Source organism: Uloborus diversus, chromosome 10 (genome assembly GCF_026930045.1).
Source record: "Uloborus diversus isolate 005 chromosome 10, Udiv.v.3.1, whole genome shotgun sequence".
In the NCBI taxonomy this organism is placed as follows: domain Eukaryota; kingdom Metazoa; phylum Arthropoda; class Arachnida; order Araneae; family Uloboridae; genus Uloborus; species Uloborus diversus.
In genome coordinates this window covers 102,803,419-102,826,042 of record NC_072740.1, presented here as the reverse complement: position 1 = coordinate 102,826,042, position 22,624 = coordinate 102,803,419, and the positions used below count along the sequence as shown (strand labels likewise).

The following is a 22,624-nucleotide window of genomic DNA, read 5'->3' as shown; positions in this document are numbered from 1 at the left end:
GGTGAAATTTTGAATAAAAATATTCATAAAATTAATATGTTGGAAGCAAGCCCCGATAACTTACATCATTAAAAATACATTAAATTGTGTATAATAAATTATTTACTAAGAACTTGAATGCAATGCATGTGTGAGTAGAGAATTAAAGCAGTCTATGCTGAATATTTTGTGCAAAATAAGATGTCTAATCTTTCTTTTCGTTAGATGTTGGTACATGTGCATGCTCGTATTTTGTCATTTTGTGAGATTTGAAGTTTTATTCGGTAAATTGATAATTTCCTCCTCACCCAAAAATTTTAACTTTGGGCACCCCGATGTTTGGCAGTTATAACACATACTTACTGACGTAATTTAAAGAGAAAAATATTTCAATAACTAGTTTTATAACTGAACCTTTTCTAGGTCATGGTTTTTACTAGTTTTCTTGTGTGTGACTTACTTCTAATAAGTTTTTCCACCTTTGCAAAGCCCCCCCCCCCGGCCTTCGAACCTATGCATCTTCAAACCTGTGCGCCTTTTGGGAGTCAAGGTTGATGCCCTCTTGGAGGACATAGTCCACCCATGGGCAAAGCTATATTTTTAACAAATTATTGTTCAAATCAAAGATATCGAAAATTGTCTGCTTTGACCAGAAAAGGAACTCGAATCAATCATTACACCCCTTACCTATCCTCCAATGGCTCTTTTTCTCCGCATAACGGGCTGGTTGCAATCTATTCTAGTTGAATTTTGCTTCTTCATATATACTAGCACGTCACATTTATTTTTTATTTTTTCAACAAGTCATTTGTTAGTTTTTTTTTTCTCTGTGATGTGCACCCTTTCTGGCTTGCACCCCTAGGCCAGGGCCTAAGGTGGCCTATTGGGTAATTGGGGCCTTGCTCTTGAGGATCAGCACTTCCGTTCTTTTGAAGAAGTCTAAAATTGGATTGATTTGTGGATCACATCAAAAGATGCATCGTTTCTCCAAGATGGCATCCGAAAATTGCCAAAAAGATAGGAAAAGATAGTGGCCAACTATGGACATTAGTTCGAAAATTGAACATGAAAGCATTTTTTCACAAAAAAGATCAAACTTTTTAAAAAATCCCTTAAAACTTATTTGTACACCAGATATTTTTGATTGAAATTTTTTTTTTCTTTAATTTTCTCATTAAACGGAAAACATTGATGTGGATAAGGGTGTGTAATTTTTTTCCTATATATATCATAGCATGATGTACTTAAAATAGTTTTTTAATACATTGTTGTCTTGTTTAACACAGGTGAAACTGCGGGGCACAGCTAAAAATAAATAAAGGAAAGTATAAATTGTTTCTCAATATTATTACTGACCCAGGCAAAGCTGGGTATGTTTGCTACTAACATATATTTTTCATTCATTTTGAAGATGGAACCAGTTATGTTCATGTACACAGTAAAGAACAATAAGAATATCTAAGGCAAAAATATTAGTCTGTAGTTAGAGATAATAATTTCGAAATGATGCCTCTCATTTACAATGTTCAATTTAGTAGAAAAACGAGCATGCATTGAAATAACTAATATATAAGATAGTAAAGAAGTATCACCTTCTGTACATGGGAAATGTTTAAAGACACAATACAAAATGTATTTACTTTGCAGAAATATTTTCTTTGATTCAGAATATGGTCCTTTGTACAATTTGGAATGTTCTACAACACTACGTGTAGCCCCTTGTATTTTTACCTCATACATCATATTTGATGTTAGATTGGAGATAATCATCTAAACAGAAAGAAAACATATCATGAACTTGTTTTTTAAAATAGTGCAAACAGATTATAAATGTTCATATGACTAAAAAAGAAATAAATTTGATACAGCTTATTTATGAATTCAGTAATAATTTGTATTAATAATACTTAATGTTTCAATCTGTATTCATGAACTTTATCACATAAATTTAAATAAACTTTAATGAATAGCTCTATTTGGAAGTACTAACAAGAAGTTAGATGCATTTCTATTACATTCCAAATATATCACTTCATTGAATTGCACTTTAATAACTCAAACTGTTTTACAGTCAGCAACTTGAAACCTGAGTTTCAATTAATTTAAAGCAGCAAATTTGAAAATTGATTTGATTATTGTCTTTTGCCCTGGTTGTAACTTATTTATGTGTGCTGCTAATTCTGTCCTACACTATGTGCATGTATTTTACCATCAGTCATGTTGGACGTAAGCTTATATATGGGTTGTATGTAACCAAGTACACAAACTTGAAATATATGTTATCAAAAATCCTAGAAACAAAATATTTTACTTTGAACTCTTTTCTCAAAAATGCAACATCTAAATTCCTTATGATTCTCTTTCTAGCTTATAAACAATTTAGTAATAAATATCATCAGCAAAATTAAGAAAATCAAAAAAGGTCCTGCTTTTGTTTCTATTAGTAAATAAACAATTTGTTAGTTAATTTGCAGCAAGATCTAATGCCAATTCCAAAAAATTTTCCGAGCAAATAAATTTTTCCATCCAATTGTTTCTAATATTTTAACCTTTACACTACCAGCCAATTTTTTTTTTTTTTTTTTTTTTTAAATTTCAAGGACCCAGTGTAAAGATGAAAGATTTACAACTATAACTTCTAGTATAACAAGGAACTGGTTCCAATGCCTAAACATTTTTTTCACAGCCAAAAATCTTGTTTTACAAATAATTAGTACCATTACCTGAATTTCTAAAAAATGTACAGGAAAAAGGTGCACATGTGAACAATTTTTTTTTTCATTTCTTCATTTTTCAAAAAATATTATCAATTTCTCAGCGGAAAAATGTCTCTGTGATTGAATAATATTTTCTTCATTCTTTTTTGTTAGAATATCACTTTTCTGTTAAAATTCCACCAAATGAATAAGAGTATTAACGAATTAGATCTTTGAATACTTCTTTTGGCATGCATTATCAACTTTAATACCACTTCTCGATCAATTTTTTGTATTCAAGCAAGGAATTTTGGAATATTTGAGAAGTAACAAAATTTTACAAATGAAAATTGTTTCCAGCTGTAAATACTCCTGATCTATGTAGATAACCAAAAAAATTGTTGTGTGCTGTAAGATTAGACACATCTGATTTACAAACAATTCATGATGGCCTAAATTCAAAAACAATAGCAATAATTTAACAAAATATGTGCTTTGCAGGATGGCTGTGTCATTTTTTTTTCTTTCATGCAAGATCTGAAATTATTTAGTTGATATGAGAAGGAATATCTGGTGTGGGAAGGAGTAGGTACTTTGTCCCCCCCCCCCACACACAAACCAGAGCATATCTCCCGATTTTCGATCTAAATAATCTAATCATATAAACCATGCAACCCTTGTACAATTATTAGCTTTCATAAAAAAAAAGGGAAATACTTTTTCCTATTTATTACTTTACTTCTAACTTTCTGAGTCTCCTCATGTGTCTGTAGTAGTTTTCGCTTGCCCCTTTTATTAATTCTTTCATAAAATTTAAATTCAACGTTACAAAACAAAAAAAAAAAAAGGTTTACTTATGTCTTAAAAGATTTCGAACCGTTTATCTTCCAATAAAAATTATTGAACTATATGAGATTTATTATGAAAAAAAAAATCACTTTTATTCCCAATCGTTTCGACTTGAGTAGCATAAATTAAAAGAATTCCATCATCTTTCGGATAATTAACTCGAACACACTTAACACGATTAGCGCTTATCATTATCAAACATCAAAAGTAAATTATCAAGATCAACAACGCAGAACCAAGACCACAAGCAAATTACATGTGCCGCCATCTAGCGAAAAATTTTGTATCAATTCAAAAATACGTTTAGTGAATAAGAGAGAAATTTTGGTCAAGTAATCTAAACATAGGGGGAAGTTCTAGAGTCCTAATATATGTGACTAAAATTTAAAACATAGAACTTAAAATGTTTATTTTCGTATTATTTATTTTCGTAATTTATTTTCGAATTATTTTCGTAAAGCGAACAAGGGTCAGCAAGGAAAATTTTAATAAAATACGCCACAATATTTATCATTAAACAATATGCTATAATTTGAATTACGGATACGTTCTATTTATTGCATTTTAAAAAAAAAGCACGAATTTGCATGCAGAAGATAAGAGCAAATACACTGTATCACTAAAATTATTGGGACGCTTTCAAAAATTCACATTTTTACGAATTTCTCGTTTTCTCGAGAAATTGCGGGCCGATTGTTCTGTAACTTTTTTGTCATATATAAAAGGTATCTTCCAGCTGACATTTTCCAATTTGAAATTAAACCACTCATGTATTAAAAGGGGATCAGCGATCTAATCAGCCGAATTTTAATAATTCTTGTATAGGCGACGAAGACTAAGGGGTCGTTCGCAAATTTGCAACAGTTGCCAGCACTCGTTCAGTGTGATTCATGGTAAAAACATATTATTTGCAAACGATCCCTCACGATTCCTCGCCTATCCAAGAACGATTGAAATTCGACTCAGTAGATCGCTCATATTAAACTGGAATTTTATTATGAATTGGGGGACTTGGGTTCTAAATTATGAAGATAATAAATTGCTATCTTTCGCGCATGCGCAGTAAAAAAAATAATTGCTTTAAACGCTCATAGTTCATAAAATTTTCAATATTTTAATTTCAAATTGAAATATTATCTGTTTTTTTTTTTTTTTTTTTACATGCTGTCAAGTTTTCTGAGGGGAAGGTTTGATGGAAAATTCTGCTTAAAAACCTGATGTGAGCGAAATTGGTATTAAAAAAAAAAGCTTTATTTTGTGAATTTAAGTGATAGCTTATATCTTCGTGAATTAAGTGATACTTTCACGAAAACATAAAAATAAATTTTATATACGTATATAGTGCGTAAACTTATTTCTGAAATTTATAGCTTATTCCCAGCTAAGGATGATCAGAAAACTGTTGTTGTCTTCTCAGTTTGTGCAAAGGTATGCACCAGTTGTTGGAAAATGACAACTGGTGCATATATACACTTCTGCCAACATTCGTATAGCTTTTAGAAGGACTCCTGGAAGACATTTATCGCAACCTCCTGTAGGGCCTCTTGCGCTGCTGCTTTAACTTCATCGTGGGGAAGAAGGCGACTTTCAGGTTGAGGATGCACGGTTCGATTGATCAATACTCTGATATGGCAAACAAATAACATAACGTTTCGTCGAACTTAGCTCCGTGTGACTTTTACCTGTTCTCAGCAAAAAAACATTTGCATGGGCGCCGCTTTCTTCCCTCAGGGGAAGATAAAGCTGCATCACAGAAGGTAGCGAAAAATGGCTTCCAGGAGTGTTTCCAAAAGTTATTTGAACACTGGCAGAAGTACATAGTCCATCAAGATGACCTTTTGAAGGTGGATGTGCTTCGGTAATGTGAACTATTCTGGATAATTTTTTATACAGCTTGTCCCCCGAACTTTTCGATCGTACTACGTACAACTTGTATAGAGTGTAGTTATGCTTCTTCTTTTTTGACTGCTGTATGATGGAAGACGAACAACAGCCATAAAAAAAAAGAAAAAAAAAGGAAGAAAAACAAAAAGACTGACTTTGTGTGTGCAAGGACCGTCAAGGTCTTTGACCAAAATACCAAGAATGATCAGGAGGAGTCTGTCGCGTTATTACGCCACTGGGTCCTTTGATGTTTGTTTACAGTCTTGCTGTGTTGATTGCAGATTGCGACATTGAAATTTTGAGGATATATTTTAGGATATTTAAGCCGTCATTTTAATAGGGTGTGTCATCGCTTCTGGGGGGGGGGGGATAAGCCAGGTGATGTTGCTGACTTTTTTTTTTTTCTTACTTCTTGACTTGGTTTTGCATTTTTTTCAAGCAATATTACCTTTTGAATAATTTATGAACATCCATTCTTACCAAAAACATCAACATACCTTACTCAGAATCGGGCGGAGTATATATTACAGCTTCTAAAAATAGTTAAGTGATTACGAGAAAGGACTTCCGGTTTTTTGAGGATGTCGTTTCGCAAGACATAGAGAACGAATTTCGAATTCCTCGTGGAGATTTCTAGGATGAAGATGTAATGAGATTTTCGACTGTCCATCCCCGCATCATTTCTGCGGTATATGCAGCTTGTTTAGAGTATCTATCTAGGATATTTTATATAATAAAACGAGATGTTTATCTGTGTGTATTTGTGTGTTGTGTGTGGCACGCTTCCCGGGAAAAAGGTAAAGCCTAGAAACATGAAATTAGAAGAAAAAAAAACAAGTCTAAGACATTACCGGAACGAATCGGAAAATCGTTCCTGTATTGCTTTTCTCTTTTCTTTTGGGGGGGGGGGGAGGAAAGAAATTCCTCTTCCATATAATATTCCCCCATAAAATCCTGTTAGAAACTCAGGATTCAGTTATTTTTCCATTGGCATGGTACTGGACATTTCCATTTCTGGTCCTCGACATTTTATGAATTCACCCCTGATACAGCGGAGTCGTTTTTGCCGACGCTGTGCACCTTGCAGACCGATTTTTGATAAATAAATTAGAAAAAAACTATTAAATGTTTTGTTTGAAAGTTACGTTCTAAAAATCTAACCTTTAATTCGTGTCTATAAAGGAGACGATGTTTCTTTCTTTGTACCTTATCGTGCAGTAGCCGCTCGTGTGCAGCGTAACTGCAGCACAATCATGCGTGTTTGGAAACAGTGGACGGACGAGGGTGGGACAGCTCGGAAATACGGGAGTGGACCCTGAAATGTGATGTCAGCTCGCGATGACAGACACCTGGTGCGTATGGCGCTGGCGGACCGCACAGCTTCTTCTAAGACAATGGACAGCACAGTGGGCAACAGCTGTGTTTCATTGTGTGCTTCATCAATTCGGAGACGTCTGCTGCAGCGTGGGCTGCGCGCAAGGATTCCTTTATACAGGATTCCTCTCACGCAATCACGCAAAACCATCGCCGCCTGCGGCTACAATGGGCCAATGTGCATAGGAGCTGGCGTGCTGATTAGCAGCAGATCGTCTTTTATGACGAATCCCGCTTCAATTTGTGGCACCATGATGGCCGAACTCGTGTCAGGCGCTATGCCGGTGAACGGCACATTCCAGAGTGCATATCGAACGCCACAGTGGACGAACACCCGGAGTTATGGTCTGGGGGCCATAGCATATCGTGGACGATCACAATTGCTACGAATTGTGGGCAGTTTGAACAGAACCCGATACATAAACGAAGTTTTACAGCCCCAAGCTACTCCTTTCCCGCAAGGATTGCCAGGGGCTGTATTCCAGCAGGATAATGCCCGTCTACATGTCGCCAGGACTGTCAAATCCTACCTTGATTCGCAGCAGGTACAGCTTCTTCCCTGGCCTGCATATTCCCCGGACATGTCACCGATTGAACATGTGTGGGATTGCGTTGGGCGGCGTCTCGCTCGTGATCCTCGTCCTGTTGCTTTTGACAGATGAACTTTGGTTGCGCATACAAACAATAAGGAATACTCTTCCGCAGGAAGATATTCAAACTTTGTTTCATTCCATGCCGAGTCGTGCAGCAGCTCTTATTGCGGCGCGTGGTGACCACACAAAATACTAATTTTTATTTCTTTTTATTGTTTGTTTGGTTTGAAAATGTAATCATTTATTTGTACCATTGCCACTCAACTGTGTATTAAATTTCATTCAACTATGATACTTCCTTCATGGTGTTGCAATTTTCACAAACAAGAATGTAAATTCATTTTCTCTTTCAATTTGCTGTATTTGCAATGCGGATATTTTAACGATTTGGCGAATAGTTTAAAATTCCAAAGAAATTTTTATAGGTTTTTTTTGAAAGGGAGTGTACGCATTTTAGTTAAAGAAAAATGATCATTTTTCATCAAAAAGGAGGGGGGGAGAGAAATTTTTGTTTATTCAAGGTATTTCCTTTAAATTCAATGGGCATCGCCGTGCGGTTACTGCTAGTATGAAATAAAAGATCGTCGACGACCAGGGTCAGATTTGCAGATCTTGAGCACAAAGTTATTTGGGCTCCTCTAAAAAAAGACCGCAAGTTTCGCTAATGTGCATGATGGTTCAGATCAGAGCACCAAAAAATTTTTAAACGACAGCAAATTGTAAACTGCCTGAAGCGCTTTTTTTTTTTTAAGTTCATCATAAAGAAATTCAAAATTTAATTTAGCAAAATTTTGAAAAAAAAATAGTAAAATATAATAACCAGATAATCGATTAGCATTTTCATATAGGAAACAAGATAATATTACTAAATAATGAATGTCATACATAATTTGGAGGCCCCTTACAAGTTCATGTCATAGGCACATGGCTTGAATGTCTTTCTGTAAATCCGTCCACGGTCAACAAAAATCAACGCGTGTAATATAAAATTTCTAAGGGACTAAATAATTCTAAAGGACGAAAATTCTCAGTCGGAAACTCAATGGTAAGTTATACATTGCAAGATATTCAAGATTCTAAGCACCTCAGTACAACAATTGACGGTTAGATATATTTTCGAAAAGAAAGGACTTACCGTGTGACTTTGACGTTCTTGAGATGAAGAAATAGAAATCTCCTCATAATCCCACGTGTTTTCTGATCGATAGGATATGAAGTAGTAATCAATTCTATGGAAAACTATTTTCGGTCTTTCCCATTGCACATAAATGCTATCCGAAGACTGACAAGTTAAATTGGATATTTGTGGTGCACTAGGACCTAAAAAGAAGAACGTTATGTTATTTTATAAAAAACAGCGTCATCCAAACTCTCATTATGAGCATGAACTAGTATCACATAACTGTTAAGTTATGACTTTGGATATTAATCTTTTAGTGGTGACTCCAGGTCCGTATCTATAAATTTTGGGCCCCCTGCAACTGAATCTGTAAGGCCTTTCCCTAGAGGCTAGCAGTGTATATTTGCAGTGTTAAGTCTTAGTGTTAGTTTTTTTTCTTTTTTTTTTCAATTCCTTGGACCGTTGGGCCCCTCAAGGATGTTGGGCCCCTCCCCCCGCACTGTGGAATCTGCGGGGACGTAGATCTGGACCTGGTGTCTCTTCTCAGTACAAAACTAGGGACATTCAAGATGGTACAATTAGTTTTGAGATTTGATTCAGTGAACTTTTCATTTGTTCATTGAATTGATTGATAATGTAATAAAACTGCTAATGCTTAACGTTCAGTGTATATCAGTTACTAAAGAAAAATAATCATGATATTCAACTTTTTTTTGGTCGCAAAATCTAAAGTTGCCTATATGAACAGGCAAACCAATTGGAAGCCGTAAGTGACGAATTTTAAATTTTGCTAAAAAGATATACAGGGTGTCTCCGAACGCCCCAAAGAACTTAGAGACTAGGAAGAGAACACAATAACGCAAGCAAGATGGCCGCAATTGCAATGCTGACGCGCTGCATGCACACAATGCCAGAAACTGATGGATCTGAAACGGTTATCTGTTTTTTTACACTAAGACGATTTCACACAACAATTTAGTTTTTAAGATAGGTTTAAAGCCGTTGTTAAAACTAGCATGTAATATAGATGTATTGTAAGACACAAATTTTAACAGCCGCTTTAAATTTTTCTCATGCTGTGCGAAATGAAATGTTGTGCGTACGTAATGCTGTGCGAAATCGTCTTTGTGTAACAAATTTGTAACATGTTTCGCATTTGCAGGTTTCTGATTTTCTGTGCATGTAGCTCGTCAGCATTGTGTTTGCGTTCATATATGTGCCTAAATAATTCTTGCTTGTCATTGTGTTCTCTACCTTTCCTCCAAGCTTGTACACGGTATTCGAGGACACTCTGTATTTTTAAAGAAAATTAACAAGGCTACAACATATAAAACAGTTGCCTGAACATATAAAAGTGAATAAAATGGACAGGTGGGCGATTTCTTTCCGTTTCCGTGCGCTTTTCTCATTTTTATCATGTACGCGGTAAATGCTGTAGCGGGAACCTCTAGTAAATGATAAATGGAAAAAAACTTTATGTATCCATAGCAATATAAAACAAACTAATATAAAATTGTAAGACGATAAAAAACACTTACTTTGTACATCTGTGATAATTTCCAAATTGTTACTGGCCAATCCTTCGTTTTTACCAGTATAAGCTTTTACCCAAACTTTGTACTGTGTGTACGATTCTGTATGAGAAGAAAGAAAAACATAAAATGTTGATCAATTTACCTCGATGAATTGATCAGTATACATAGTTTGAAAATAACAACAGTAAAAGATTCTATTGCTTTAGATCACTAAATCTTGCTATACAAGATTTTTTAAAAATAAATGTTGACTGATTATATTTCTTAGAAAATACAAATAAAGTTTAAGCTATAAAGGGTACTAATTTGAAGAACTAAAGTTTTAGAAAGGATATATTTTAAGTAAATAGCTGAAATAAAAATTGATCTAGCTCGAAATACGATAAGATCAATGTAAAATCAGTCTTAGGTACTTTGAATAGAATTCATGAATTAGATGTAGAAATTTTTTGAATAATTTTTAAAATTATTGGCTGTGGACCGAGCGGAATCATTGGTATTTTTATCAGCTTTTGATAACTATCAAAAAGAGAATAAACCTGATTTGGTAAATGAAGCATATCTTTCAGGTAAGTAACTACAAACTAAATGGAGTTCAATTGTTCAAGAAACTGAATTTCGTGTGAAGTGCTTTATGTCCAGGAAGTGAAAGTAAGACTAGTCATCCGTCATTTAAGATATTTAAAAGCGTAAGTTTTTTTTTTCTTTTCATGCGATTGAGGAAAGTAATAGAAAGTCCTCTCGAAAAGATGGGTGTATATAGTGTATAAATTTAATACTTAATGTGAAACAAAGTTGAATCAAATTTCTTATTTATCGCTATTTTAGCGATTGCGATAGTACATTCTCAATAGAACAGTTAATCGTGACATTGTCTTTCACTTCAAAAATTTAGTCTAATTGAACCAAGTAAAAAAAATTCTAGTGACGTTGGGCTAGGTCAATTTTAATTTTAAAATGTAATTGAGAGCTTCTCTTCGATCATTCACGGACTCATAGGTAAGAATTACATGAGAAAAATCATTGAAATAAACAATAGCAAAGATCTAAATAGAATGAATACATACTTAGAGGACTAAGGACATGGTCCATAACTTGCGTTGGATTAAGTACTTTCTTTTTATCTGTATTGTTAGGACCTACGTCCAAATAATAGATATGATATCCTTGGATGACGCCATTTGCGTATTCTGGCTCCAACCATCGAAGCTTTACTGAATTGTTTGTGATCCGCACTGCCGTAAGATTCCTAGGTCGACTTGGCGCTGTAAGTCAGAAAAAAAAAAAAAAAAAAACAATGAAGATGCCTGTAATATAGTATGACTGGTAACAAAACGCTTTACCTTGAGCGAGTTTATATATGTTTGAGTAAATCATACATGAATTCGTCCGAGGTCAAGCGTAATTAGGTTGAATGAGGATATATTCCTACATTGGCGAAATGCCAACTACTGTTAGTAGCAAAGCAAACTGGGTGTCCTCACCTTTATTTTAACAAATGGAATAGTTCGTATAATCCTTCGTCCGTCGGAAGTGGCTTTTTCAGAGCCAGGCCATAAGTCCAAATGTTACTGTTACAGTGCGTATATATATATCAATTTGGTTTCTTCTAATAATCACTGGTCATTATTAATTTTTATCATACTGAAGTGGTTAAAGCGAATAGTTACTAGCCAACGAGGCAAGAGGGACCCAGAATTTAATTTCTTCCTTTTACATCATCAAAGATAGCATAGAATTGCGATCTTAGAGTTTCAGTTTCGATTTAGCTCTCCAAACCCACATCCTCAACCCACCTTCTCTAACATCATCAAGGATCCTCAAAAAGTGCGTTTTTAAAAGTTCAATTTCGAAATACTTTTAAGAAAGATTTCCATCCCTGTCATCATATAACATGGCCTATAATTGGGTATTTAGGACTTCAGTTTCAAAAAACTGGATTAGAACCCCCGAACCTCTTCCCCCTCCTTTGAGGCTATCAAAGATGGTCCCCAATTCCGTATTTAAGTCTAATGAAAAATTTCTAGGGAAACTAGCTTATTACTAAAAGTTATCTAAAATTTCGATTTTAGGACTTCAATTTCGAAAAATTGCCGGAGGAAACCCTAAACCCTAAAGTCCCTAAAACCCATTCCTACTCCTAACGTCAGCGAAAATGACCTATAATAGCTCTTTTAAGAATTCAGTATAAAAAGTTTTTCAAGGGGGGGGGGGGAAAGAATCTCATACAATTAGGACTAAATTCACATAGCTACTAATGTAATCTGCGTATGTAACACGATTCTCCTAACTTGTGAGTTCATTCATACTTTAGTAGTTCTGCACTGGAAGTTGCCCCTCCCAACCCGATTTTTTGACCTCGCGGCGGTCTTTGCTTTTTAAATGTCATTATTGTTACTCGGGGTTAATATTTTGTATATATAAATCTAAGAATTAATTTAAAAAAAAAAAGCTAAAGTCTAAGACAGGGGTTCCCAAACTTTTACAATTTGTGGTACCCTTTAAAGAATTATAATTTTTATCATGGCACCTAAGTCTATCCCTATATTATGTATTTATACCTACTGGATAGATACCATGTACACTTTGCGGCATCATTCGCCTTTCATTAGGGTGCCGCGGCACCCACTTTCGGAACCCCTGATCTAAGCCATTTAAGTTTCTTACAATTTGGCAGAATTTATCATTTCAAGCATTTATGCTAATTCCAATGGGATTGTAAATGATATGATGTGTGCAGTAGGGTGGAGTGAAAGAAATCGAAATCTTATAAACGTTCAGTAATAGTGCGGAAAAGTTGCCTATTGTAGAGATATTTAGTCATGCAAAAGGATTTCGACAGAAAAAAAATATCTTAAGGGCTCGCCCGCGCCTAGAAGTTGACCATTATTGCATAAAAACTGGGAAAAGTTACAATAATTTCATCAAAAATAAAAATTTGATAAATTTGATGTAACATCACTTAAAAGTAGGCGTTTTGTGTAGATTACACACTGCATAAGATCATTTTAATAATAAACTATACTTTCAACTATACATGCTTTGAATTTGACGAATATAGCGTTAAAATTGAATAACATCGTGATGCTCTGTATATTGAGAAAAAAAGTGTTAGAAGTTATTATTTGCAAAAATTTGCTTCCTTTGAAATTTGAATTATTTCTTACATAGATACGAAAAAAAATAAGTAATACAAGCATTTCTTATCCAGTAAAAAAAAAAAAAAAAAATAATTTCAATTTTGACCTCTTGAATTCAAATTATGTTTTTCGCAATCACGAGTGTGTGTGAGTGTGTGTGTATGCAGGCGTATGTGTTTATGTGTGTGGGGGGTATGTGTGTTTGTGTGTAGGGGGTATGTGTGTGTGTAGGCATGTGTGTTTATGTCTATGTGCAGGTATGAGTGTGTGGATAGTTGTGTGTATGAATGTTTGTGTGAGTGGGGGGGATGTGTATGTGTGTGTAGGCATATGTGTTTGTGTCTATGTGCAGGCATGAGTGTGTGGGAGTTGTCTATAGGTGTGTGTATGTGTAGGTATCTGTATGTATGCATGTGTGTGTATGTGTTTGTGTGTGTGTGTGTACGTGCGTGTATGTATGTATGTATGCGTGTAAGTGTAGGATATTGACCCAACCTGGAGACGGTTTTCGCTATAGCAGCATCGTGAGGAGCCGGTTGACGGTGATGCTGCAGAGGGTGCTGGCGGAAAATAAAATGATAGGACCTCAAAACAGTCAAATGAAAGCAATAAGCAATCGTGATTGCTCAAAAAGATAATTCTTCACTTAGTCAATAACTTTTGGTCAAAAATTAAAATTTGCCTATGATAAGGAATAATGGTTAAGTGTAAAAATTTGAAAATGTAAATGTAGCTTAAAACAGACGACATAATCCACACCTCGCAACAAAAAAAGTTGCTAAATAAATTTTGATATTTTTGAGGCCTCAAACTGTTATCACATTGATTACTAAAATGTAATTTGGCGTGCTAGTTGAACTATTTGACTCCTGCCAATTTTCGGTTTTAGTGTTATATTGTGGCGTATTTCTAGATTCTAATTTGATTCGAATAAAGGTTGGCTCTTGGTAATAAAACAAACTATAGCTAGCTCTTTCTTATCTAATTTTACCTACGGTCTCACTGCTTTAGTATCACATGTGAGGTTTTGAAAACCATAAAATTCAGTACGTACGCCATCAAGCACCATTTCTTTCGAAGTTTTATCTGAAATTCCCATTTTGGAAAGGTGGAGCCAAGTTTTTCCATTTCTGCTTATCGATGAGCTCATGGTAGTCTCTCAGCTTCGAACTGAAATCTGAAATTGTAACTTTTCAATGTCCAGTCGAATTCTTCGAATTTGTCTTCGTAATCGATGCAAACCAAGTTCTCTGATGACGATCATTTTCATTCTCCAGTGTTATATTTTTTAGATTCTCAAAGTAACCAGTGTACAGAACTACAATATTGTTGATGATCGAAACGTCATCTGAGAACATGGTTTCCGTCAGAATACGATAGCAAAGTTGAAGAACTCGATTGTAGAACAAAAATTTATAATTCCAGATTTCAATTTCGATGCTGAGAGACTACATTGAGTTCATTGATACGTGGGAATGGGAAAACTCGAATCTTCCACCTAAAGTAGGAACTTTGAAAGAAACGGTAATTGATGGCGTACCTACTGAATTGTATGATTTACAAAATCTCACGTCATACTAAAACAATGAGACGCTGCGTAAAATTAGACAAAGAAGCGTCAACCACAGTTTGTTGTCTAGCCAAGAGAGATGGATTTCTTAGAGTCAGATTAGAATCCAGAAATATTACCCCACAATGCATCACTAAGGCCAAACATTGGTAGGAGTCAAGATAATAAGTTCGAGTCGCCAGCCAAACTATGCTTTATAGTGTGAAATGTGGTTACAGTTAGAGAGCTCAAAAACCATTAAAATTTATTTAGCAACTTCTTTTGCTTCAAGGTGTGACTTATGTGGGATGTTGCAAGCTACATATTTATTTTCCAAATTTTATACTTAACCTACGTTCTTTAGCACACCAAAATTTTACATTTTGCCTCTAAGTTACGCGCTTACATTCTTTTAGAACCCCTATAACTAGAGAGGCCGCATCCGCCATCAGTTCCTCCACTATAGGGGCCTTACGTTCCTTATCACACGTAAACTTTCTATTTTGTTATGCGCTAAGGGGAAATCAACTTTTTCTCTCTGTATGTAAGAAATGCTTTTATTACTTTTTTTTTCGTTATCTATGTAAGGAATAATTTAATAGGAGAGCACATTTTTACAAATAATGATTTCTGATACTTTTTCCCAAAGTACGGAGCCTTTCGATGTTGGTCAGTTTGGAGGTTATATTGGTCAAATTCAAAGCATGTGTGGAACTTTAAAATATAGTTCATTATTAAAATGATCACATGCGGTGTGTAATCTACACAAAAGCCTAGTCTTAAGTAATATTACATCAAATTTATCTTTTTTTTTTTTTTTTTTTTTTTTTTTTTATGAAATTATCGTAACTTTTCCCAGTTTTTATGCAATAATGGTCAACTTCAAGGCGCGGGCGAACCATCAAGATATTTTTTTCTGTCGAAATCCTTCTGCATGACTAAATATCTTTACAAAAGCAACTTTTCCGCACTATTACTTAACGTTTATCAGATTTTGATCTTTTTTTTTTCTCCACCCTAGTGTGCAGGTCAGTTTCACTCTTCAAATAAGTTGTTTTGACCACTGTAGGATAAGGTGAACAGTCAATCCTTGTAGAATAATGTTTAGCTCCTGGTTCTAACCGTGTTCGTTCCGTCCGTATTTCCTAATAAAAGAACAATACCAAAACACAATAAATTATAAGGTAGCTTTATAAGCTTTCATTGCGGAATCCATCTATTTTGTATGCTTCGATGCACTCGCAGAGCGTGTAGTTTCGCTACGTTATTTCCGGTTGTTTCCATCCCGTCGGCGGAATGATTGTATCTACTTTGTATTCTGCTCGTATAACAGGAGAAATAGAATTATGTTAGCGGAGAACTGGGGAAAAATGAGAAATGAAGCTTCTGTGTTTTATTGTAGATTCAAAAGCGTCTTCGGGGATAACGTTGCTTTGCGTCAGACGTACGTCAACCACTGCAGTTAAGCTCGGAAAGAGACATGTTAATACAAAGATGGGGTACGTTCTTACGTGCATTCGTATTTTATTGAGTCGAGTAAGATTTCTGAAGTCATGGTGGTAGTTCTTTTATAGTAATCCTAATTCATTGTATTGTTAAAGATTTGAAAATTATGTGCTGCTTAGTAGGCTGCGGAGTAGGAGGGGAAATTGCAAACTCAGACTCCTGGAATTTTAAAGATTCTGACTCCGACTCGTAATTTTAAAGCCTCCGACTCCGCGTAGTGTGGCTTCCTTCAGTGTTTGAGTTTTCTCAAGAGGAAAATAACTGACAGTACCGAAAGTCTTAACAAACAATATTTTAGCTTGGGTGCAGTAATTTTTGTGTAATTATATATTAAATAATTGATGGACCACCAAAGTTTCAATTTGTATCAAAGAGTTAAAAATTAATGTTTTTTTTTTTTTTTGAAAAAGAACTTTCTTTTCTTTAAATTGAAGTCGGGGAAAACAGCTTGACGAGAGTTTTAAGTATCTTAAAATGTTCAACGTTGTTTTAGACTCTTGTTTTAGAAGTACGAACAGAAAATTGTTCAAAAAGAAAATATGGTAAATGTATTTTATTTAAAATACTTAGGACACTTAAAAAAATGAAAATAAGAGAGATTTGAACAAATTGGATTTTAGACTTTTAATAAAACATTTAGTTTACATCAAGTTTTGATAAAGGAATAGCTTTGGCGATTAATAGTAAAAGGAAAAAGTAAATCTTCCGCTTTTTCCGATAATTAATTCCTCAAACATAAGAGAAAAATAAATATGACTCAACCAAGTTCTCGGAGAGACATAAATTGAGACTAATTTCGCTTAATGAGAAAAAAAGAAGATTTGTGGGAAGTTTCGATTTTCCCCCACAATTACATTACAATTACCAGAAGAACTAAAGAAAGTAGGGAAGCATCTTCCCAATGTTATAATTTAAGGGTTTAAAAATAAATTAAAAATGTATTTTAATTTCGATTTTTTTTTTTTTGAAACTGGATATCATTACACTTTTGAAGAAATATTTCAATTCAATTCATGAATCTCTAAATCAAGTTGCTATGTCATATTCATTTTAGTTTATTTACTTATTTATCTCAGATTCTAACAGAGTCTTGGTGTCGGGTAGCAAGGGAAACCAAAATATACCTTGGAGGCTAGTTCTTTCAGAAGACATGTTACAGTGGATTTTCCAATAAACTCTGAATTAATTTGTCTGTCGCTTAAATTTGACAATTTTGTCGTTCTCCGACTTATTTATCTACTAGCTGCGTCCCTCGGCATTGCATGGTCTATCTCGAAAATAAAAGATGTGTTAAGTGACGCATCTTTAACAAAAAATAAAAGTAAAAGACAGATAAGATTAATAAGGTGGATAGGTTCTAAATAAAAGAAAACAAAATTGTGTAAAATTTCCCGTTAACGTGAAGAAGAGAACACTTTTTATGAATTAAATTTTCGACCCCCCCCCCCCCTCCATGTTAATTTCTTAGCATCAAAGGACCGCACAATGGAAAAGTGCACCGGGAAAAAAGGAAATAAAAGAAAAGTGCACAGGGCAAAAAAAAGAAAAAAAAGCAAATCAAAGAAAACGGGGAGCAATAGCAACACAAATTTCATCGCTTATTAGTTTCCGCGTTTGAGCTCCTTGCTTTCTATGTTTTATCTTAGTACATAGTGTGCTGTCGTACATAGTCAGGCTCTGATAAATTGATCTCCGATCAGTCTAGGCTTGAACGATTCCATTTATTGAAATAGGGAAGAGGAGTTGCCGATAACGATTGTTGGCGTTCCACTAGTCTAAGAATTTCTCTTTTTCAACGTTGACAAAAATGAAAGCGTCGGAGACCAAAGATCTTTTAACCGAAGCCTGACTATAGGGTGGCTCTGAGAAGTTGAGGTTTGACATTGACAATGTTTACTTCTTATGAGGTAATGGAGAAGGATGATTGGCGCTGGTGTGTAGGGTGATTTTTGTAGCATAAAAGTATTTTAACTCAAATTCAGGCCAAAAATGCGTCTCTTTTTCCCTGAACTCCCCAAAAAGAAGTCAAAAATTCATCTTGTCAGAGCCACACTAGAAAACTCTGAACGATTGAATTTTTGTAGCTCCTCCTTTCGATCTGAAAGCTAGGAAAAAGCTTGTTGCAAGAAAAGCAACTAGTTGTACTCAATCTTTCCATTCGTAAGACATGAAATAAAATATGATGGTGAAATAAAGCAGTAAAGAGAGATACATACCTCCTTCATCTGTCATCACAGCTACTGTTGTTGCAGGTCCCTTACCAGCAGGGTTAAATACCTGAACAGAAACTAAGTACTGAGAAAAAGGATTTAGGCCTCGGATCATGTATTCCTGAAAGAAAATGAGCGGCTAAGAAGAATGTAATGCATATAAAATCAATGCAGTTTGATTTTGTATAAAATTTCAATTGATTCTTTCAGAGACGACTTATTTTGAAAATATTTCAACCTGATTTATTTTAATTATATACAGGAGGTCATTGTTATTTACTTGTATTTATTTATAAATACATTAAAGTTCTACCGATGTATCAACATCGATTTTTCCAAAAAAAAACTAGATATCGGCATCAGTATCGGCGGCTGATGTTAAGTTAGAAAAAATATGGCAAAAAAGCTTCTAAATACTGATTTGGCACCAAAGTTTTTCGCAAATTAAAAAAAAAAAGCAGAAAAAGGAGTAGCAATGGCCCCACTCAGTTCACAAATTTCGGATTACTACCGAAGATTTCGACCCGCGAACAATCGTCAAAATAAGCTTTGTAGAAACTTAACGCACTTGCATTTTTCGCACATTAGTTGAGCAATTCAGAAGTGTTCAAACAGGATAGTAGAAAAAGTAGTTTACATTTCTAGGATAGTAGGGAAAAAAATTTCGATTTTTTTTTTTTTTTTTTTGCTCCCGAACCAAATTTGAAAATCCCGATTTTAGCTTAACCCTGTAACTAAACACTAAGAAATTAATTCACACATATCTTTAATCACACAAACTATATTAATTTTAAACTTGAACTACTGTAAAAGCTCAACTATAAGGATAGTGTGACAAACGCCAAATTCAAGGTTCCATGTGGTCCTTAAAATACTTTAAACGCTAAACGTTCTTATTCTGGTTTTATTGTTTGCTTTTCTAGCTTTGCGATTAAAAAAAGAAGTTAAAAAATATGTATATATATTTCCAATTCAGGCAGTTTGCAGAGCTTCCCAAAAAATCTGCGACTGACGTCGCAGCTTCACGCTATTTCTACTACCGGGCAGTATATCTCAAGAATACATTAAAAATTTGAGATTTCTTCGTTAAAAAAAAGGCTTCATTTCGTTCACACCTTAATAAATTTAATAAGCCGTGAGACAGTTTGAATTCAATTCTCATGCTGTAGATTAGGAAATTTGCCTTTTGCATCTACTTAAATATGTTTGATACCCTTTAGAAATAGTACAGTTTAAGTAATCTTAAAAATTTAGTTTTTGTGAGCATGGGGTTTTTCCCCCTTGCAATTTTTTCATTTGCATTAATAAATGTCTGGACTAGATTACAATCCTGGAATTTATTAAAAATACGTTGAGTGTTCGTATAAAATCATGAACAAGTAAATCATTTGCAGATAAATTTACGACTGACTTACATGACAGTAGTCTTAGATTTGCTAAATTTATGATGCTCCCTTTCAGAAAATGAAACAAAAGCTACAGAGTAATGAATGAATTGCAGAATAATTAATTATTTAACAATTCAATTCTTAAAACTCGCGAATCTAACTTTTATGCTATTAGCAAACACACTCAGTTTCATTTATCATTTGCTCCTTTCTTTTACATTTCAGCCTTTCATTTTCTACAATGCATCAACGGAAATCTCTTACTAGAATTGATCTTACCAAGAAACCGAAACTTATGAATGGTTTTGGATGCATCAAAGCTCCTTTCTACGTTTTCTCGGAATTTTATTCATACCACACCCATTGTAAAAGTTATTGGAAACCAATTCATTCATCAAAATCTTTTCATGTTGTTAGTTCCTCTCATCTTAACGCATTTGCTAATGCTCTAATGTTTTAAACTTTCTTTGTTAGAGCTGAAACCATGAAAAGCTGGATTGGGCAGTTTTTTCAAGATTTGGCAGTTTTTTCATAACAGAAAAATGTTGAGAAAAAAGGATAACAAATAAATAAATGAATACACAAATAAATGTAAATTAGTTTTTTTTGGCAATTCCAAATTTTCTCAATCAAAGATCGCATGATTACGTTTCAAAACATTGTTTTTACTTATTTCTTTTCTTTTCTTATTTATTTTCTCTTCTGTCTCTGTCTCTCTCTTTCTTTCTTTCTTTTTTTTTTTTTTTTTTTTGAATTCAAATCTCCGTATGTGATTACTCCGTATTTTTAAAAGTTGTAAGTTAATTCAATAAAATATACTGTTCGAAAAATTGCAATATTAAAAATAAAAAACATATATTTATTTTACAGAAGACAAATGACAATAGGAAATATCTTTCAAATATAGCTCGTTTAAATTTCTTTGGTATAGGAAATTCTCAAGCTTGAAATGATTTAAAGAATAATCAATCACAACTGCAATAACTAAACAGTTAATGCTAAATAATGTTCCGAAGAACGGAAATTAGAAATCATACAAAGAATATCCAATTCGAAAAAAAGTCTAACCTATATTTAAATAAATTACAAGTTTGTGATGGTCAACTATGGTTAAAAGATCGCTTACTGAGAATGTTACTTATATTTGATTCCTCGATTTCATCAATGTCATCAGAAAATGTAACAATTTCTAATGATTGACTAATTATAGCTTCGAAAAATGTTACCGAAATATGTTAAAGATAGCATCTGCACTGTGTTAAAGTTACTCAAATTACATTTTACAAAAATAATATTTTCTATTGACAGTTCTGAAAAAAAAATACTACTTTATTAAAAAATAAAAGAAAAACATTTTTTGATCAAACATTATCTAAGTCTTCATTGTATATAAAATACTTCTAGATCTAAGCGTCTAATTTTCATTAATATTTAACAAGGACTTTTTGGGACATAAATTGTTTTACTAGAATAAATTCAAAGTTGCAGTTTGCAGAAAAAATGCTAAGAATTTTTTAAATTATAGAAACACAATAATGCACTAATTTCAATGTATGTATTGTGTTTCAGCTAAGTTGTTATTGAATGAAGTTTACCTTTAAAACAATAAACTTTTAGTAAAATTAATATTCAACTAATCTCTGCTTTAAAAATTAAGATCAAGTGATTTTAGAAGAAATATGTATGTCAAATCTAATCTATGACCACTTTATCCCATCTTATTCAAAGTTGTTCTTCTTAAAGTAATTATATAAACTAAATGCAGCATAGCTGTTAATGAGGAAATGCTCCTGAGGCATAAGGGAAGCCTTTTGAGGAAGATTTTAATGAACAAAATTTCATAGAGAAGTTAATAGAGGTGTTCAGATTTTAAAATGTTTAATAAGCAAACAAAACAAATTTTCTTACTAAATAAAATATTGTCCGTATTAAAAATTTGAATTCAAAACTTAATTCCGTGTTACTAAAATCTAAAATAAAATTTAACTCTCGTGCCTCTAGTTTATTTTAAAGATATAGCCTTTTATTTGATATATTACCACTTTAACCCATTGACCAATTAAACCCGGCCCGATCCCTATATATTCTATGTAAGTGCACAATGTTTTTTGTTTTCCTGTATTATTTAGGGCAATAACAGGATATAGTTTACTCTTTAATTCATTTTCACAGAGTAGTTCTGGAACAAAAAGGCTATTTATCGGTAACTAAACCTTTGCTTTAAATTGCTAAACTTTCATTGTTTATTTAAAAAATACTATCCTATGCATAGTATCGCAAAAACATAAGTTCTCTATTAATTCATCAGTTTTGATACAGTTTTAAAAGTAAAAGGAAATTTTCCCAAGTCAAGGGTGCTATTTCTCAAAGAGTGTTGGCAAACTCCGACCCCCCTCAACCCTCTCCCAGACACACACACAAGAAAAAAGGACCATACAAAAAATGAGAAAAAATACTTTTGAAAACACGCCCTAAAAAGTTCAGTGGTGCTCTAAGAAATATCAGATATATCTCCTTAAATGTACAAAATCCGTAGTCATAAGCTGTTTCTTTTATCTGAATCAGTTTTTGTTCTCAGGGCGTTAGTCAACTTGTGATCAGTGTTGACTTACGTCCTTTTAACAATTGTGATTCGTCCCATGGGCGTCGCGGCCGGGGGGGGGGGGGGGTCCGAGGGGTCCGGACCCCCTCAACAATTGAGAGTCCGACCCCCATAAAAATTTGAATTTGTTAAAATAAAATCCATTGTTTGGGGAGAACTTATTACTGTTTTATTTCCAAAAAAGGACGATAATGCACAT

The 22,624-nt window shown here is 33.9% G+C and overlaps 1 protein-coding gene across 1 annotated transcript in view; it reads right to left on the bottom strand.

Moving 5' to 3' along the window:
- LOC129231248 (tyrosine-protein phosphatase 99A-like) overlaps positions 1-22,624 on the bottom strand; it is a 161,990-nt gene that overhangs the window by 44,962 nt on the left and 94,404 nt on the right. The window contains exons 6-10 of the mRNA XM_054865527.1: positions 18,442-18,556; positions 11,098-11,295; positions 10,034-10,129; positions 8,511-8,695; positions 1,620-1,749 (exon numbers count right to left, since the gene is read on the bottom strand). Coding sequence (XP_054721502.1) covers positions 1,620-1,749; positions 8,511-8,695; positions 10,034-10,129; positions 11,098-11,295; positions 18,442-18,556 — 724 coding nt within the window. The remainder of the gene's footprint in view (positions 1-1,619; positions 1,750-8,510; positions 8,696-10,033; positions 10,130-11,097; positions 11,296-18,441; positions 18,557-22,624) is intronic.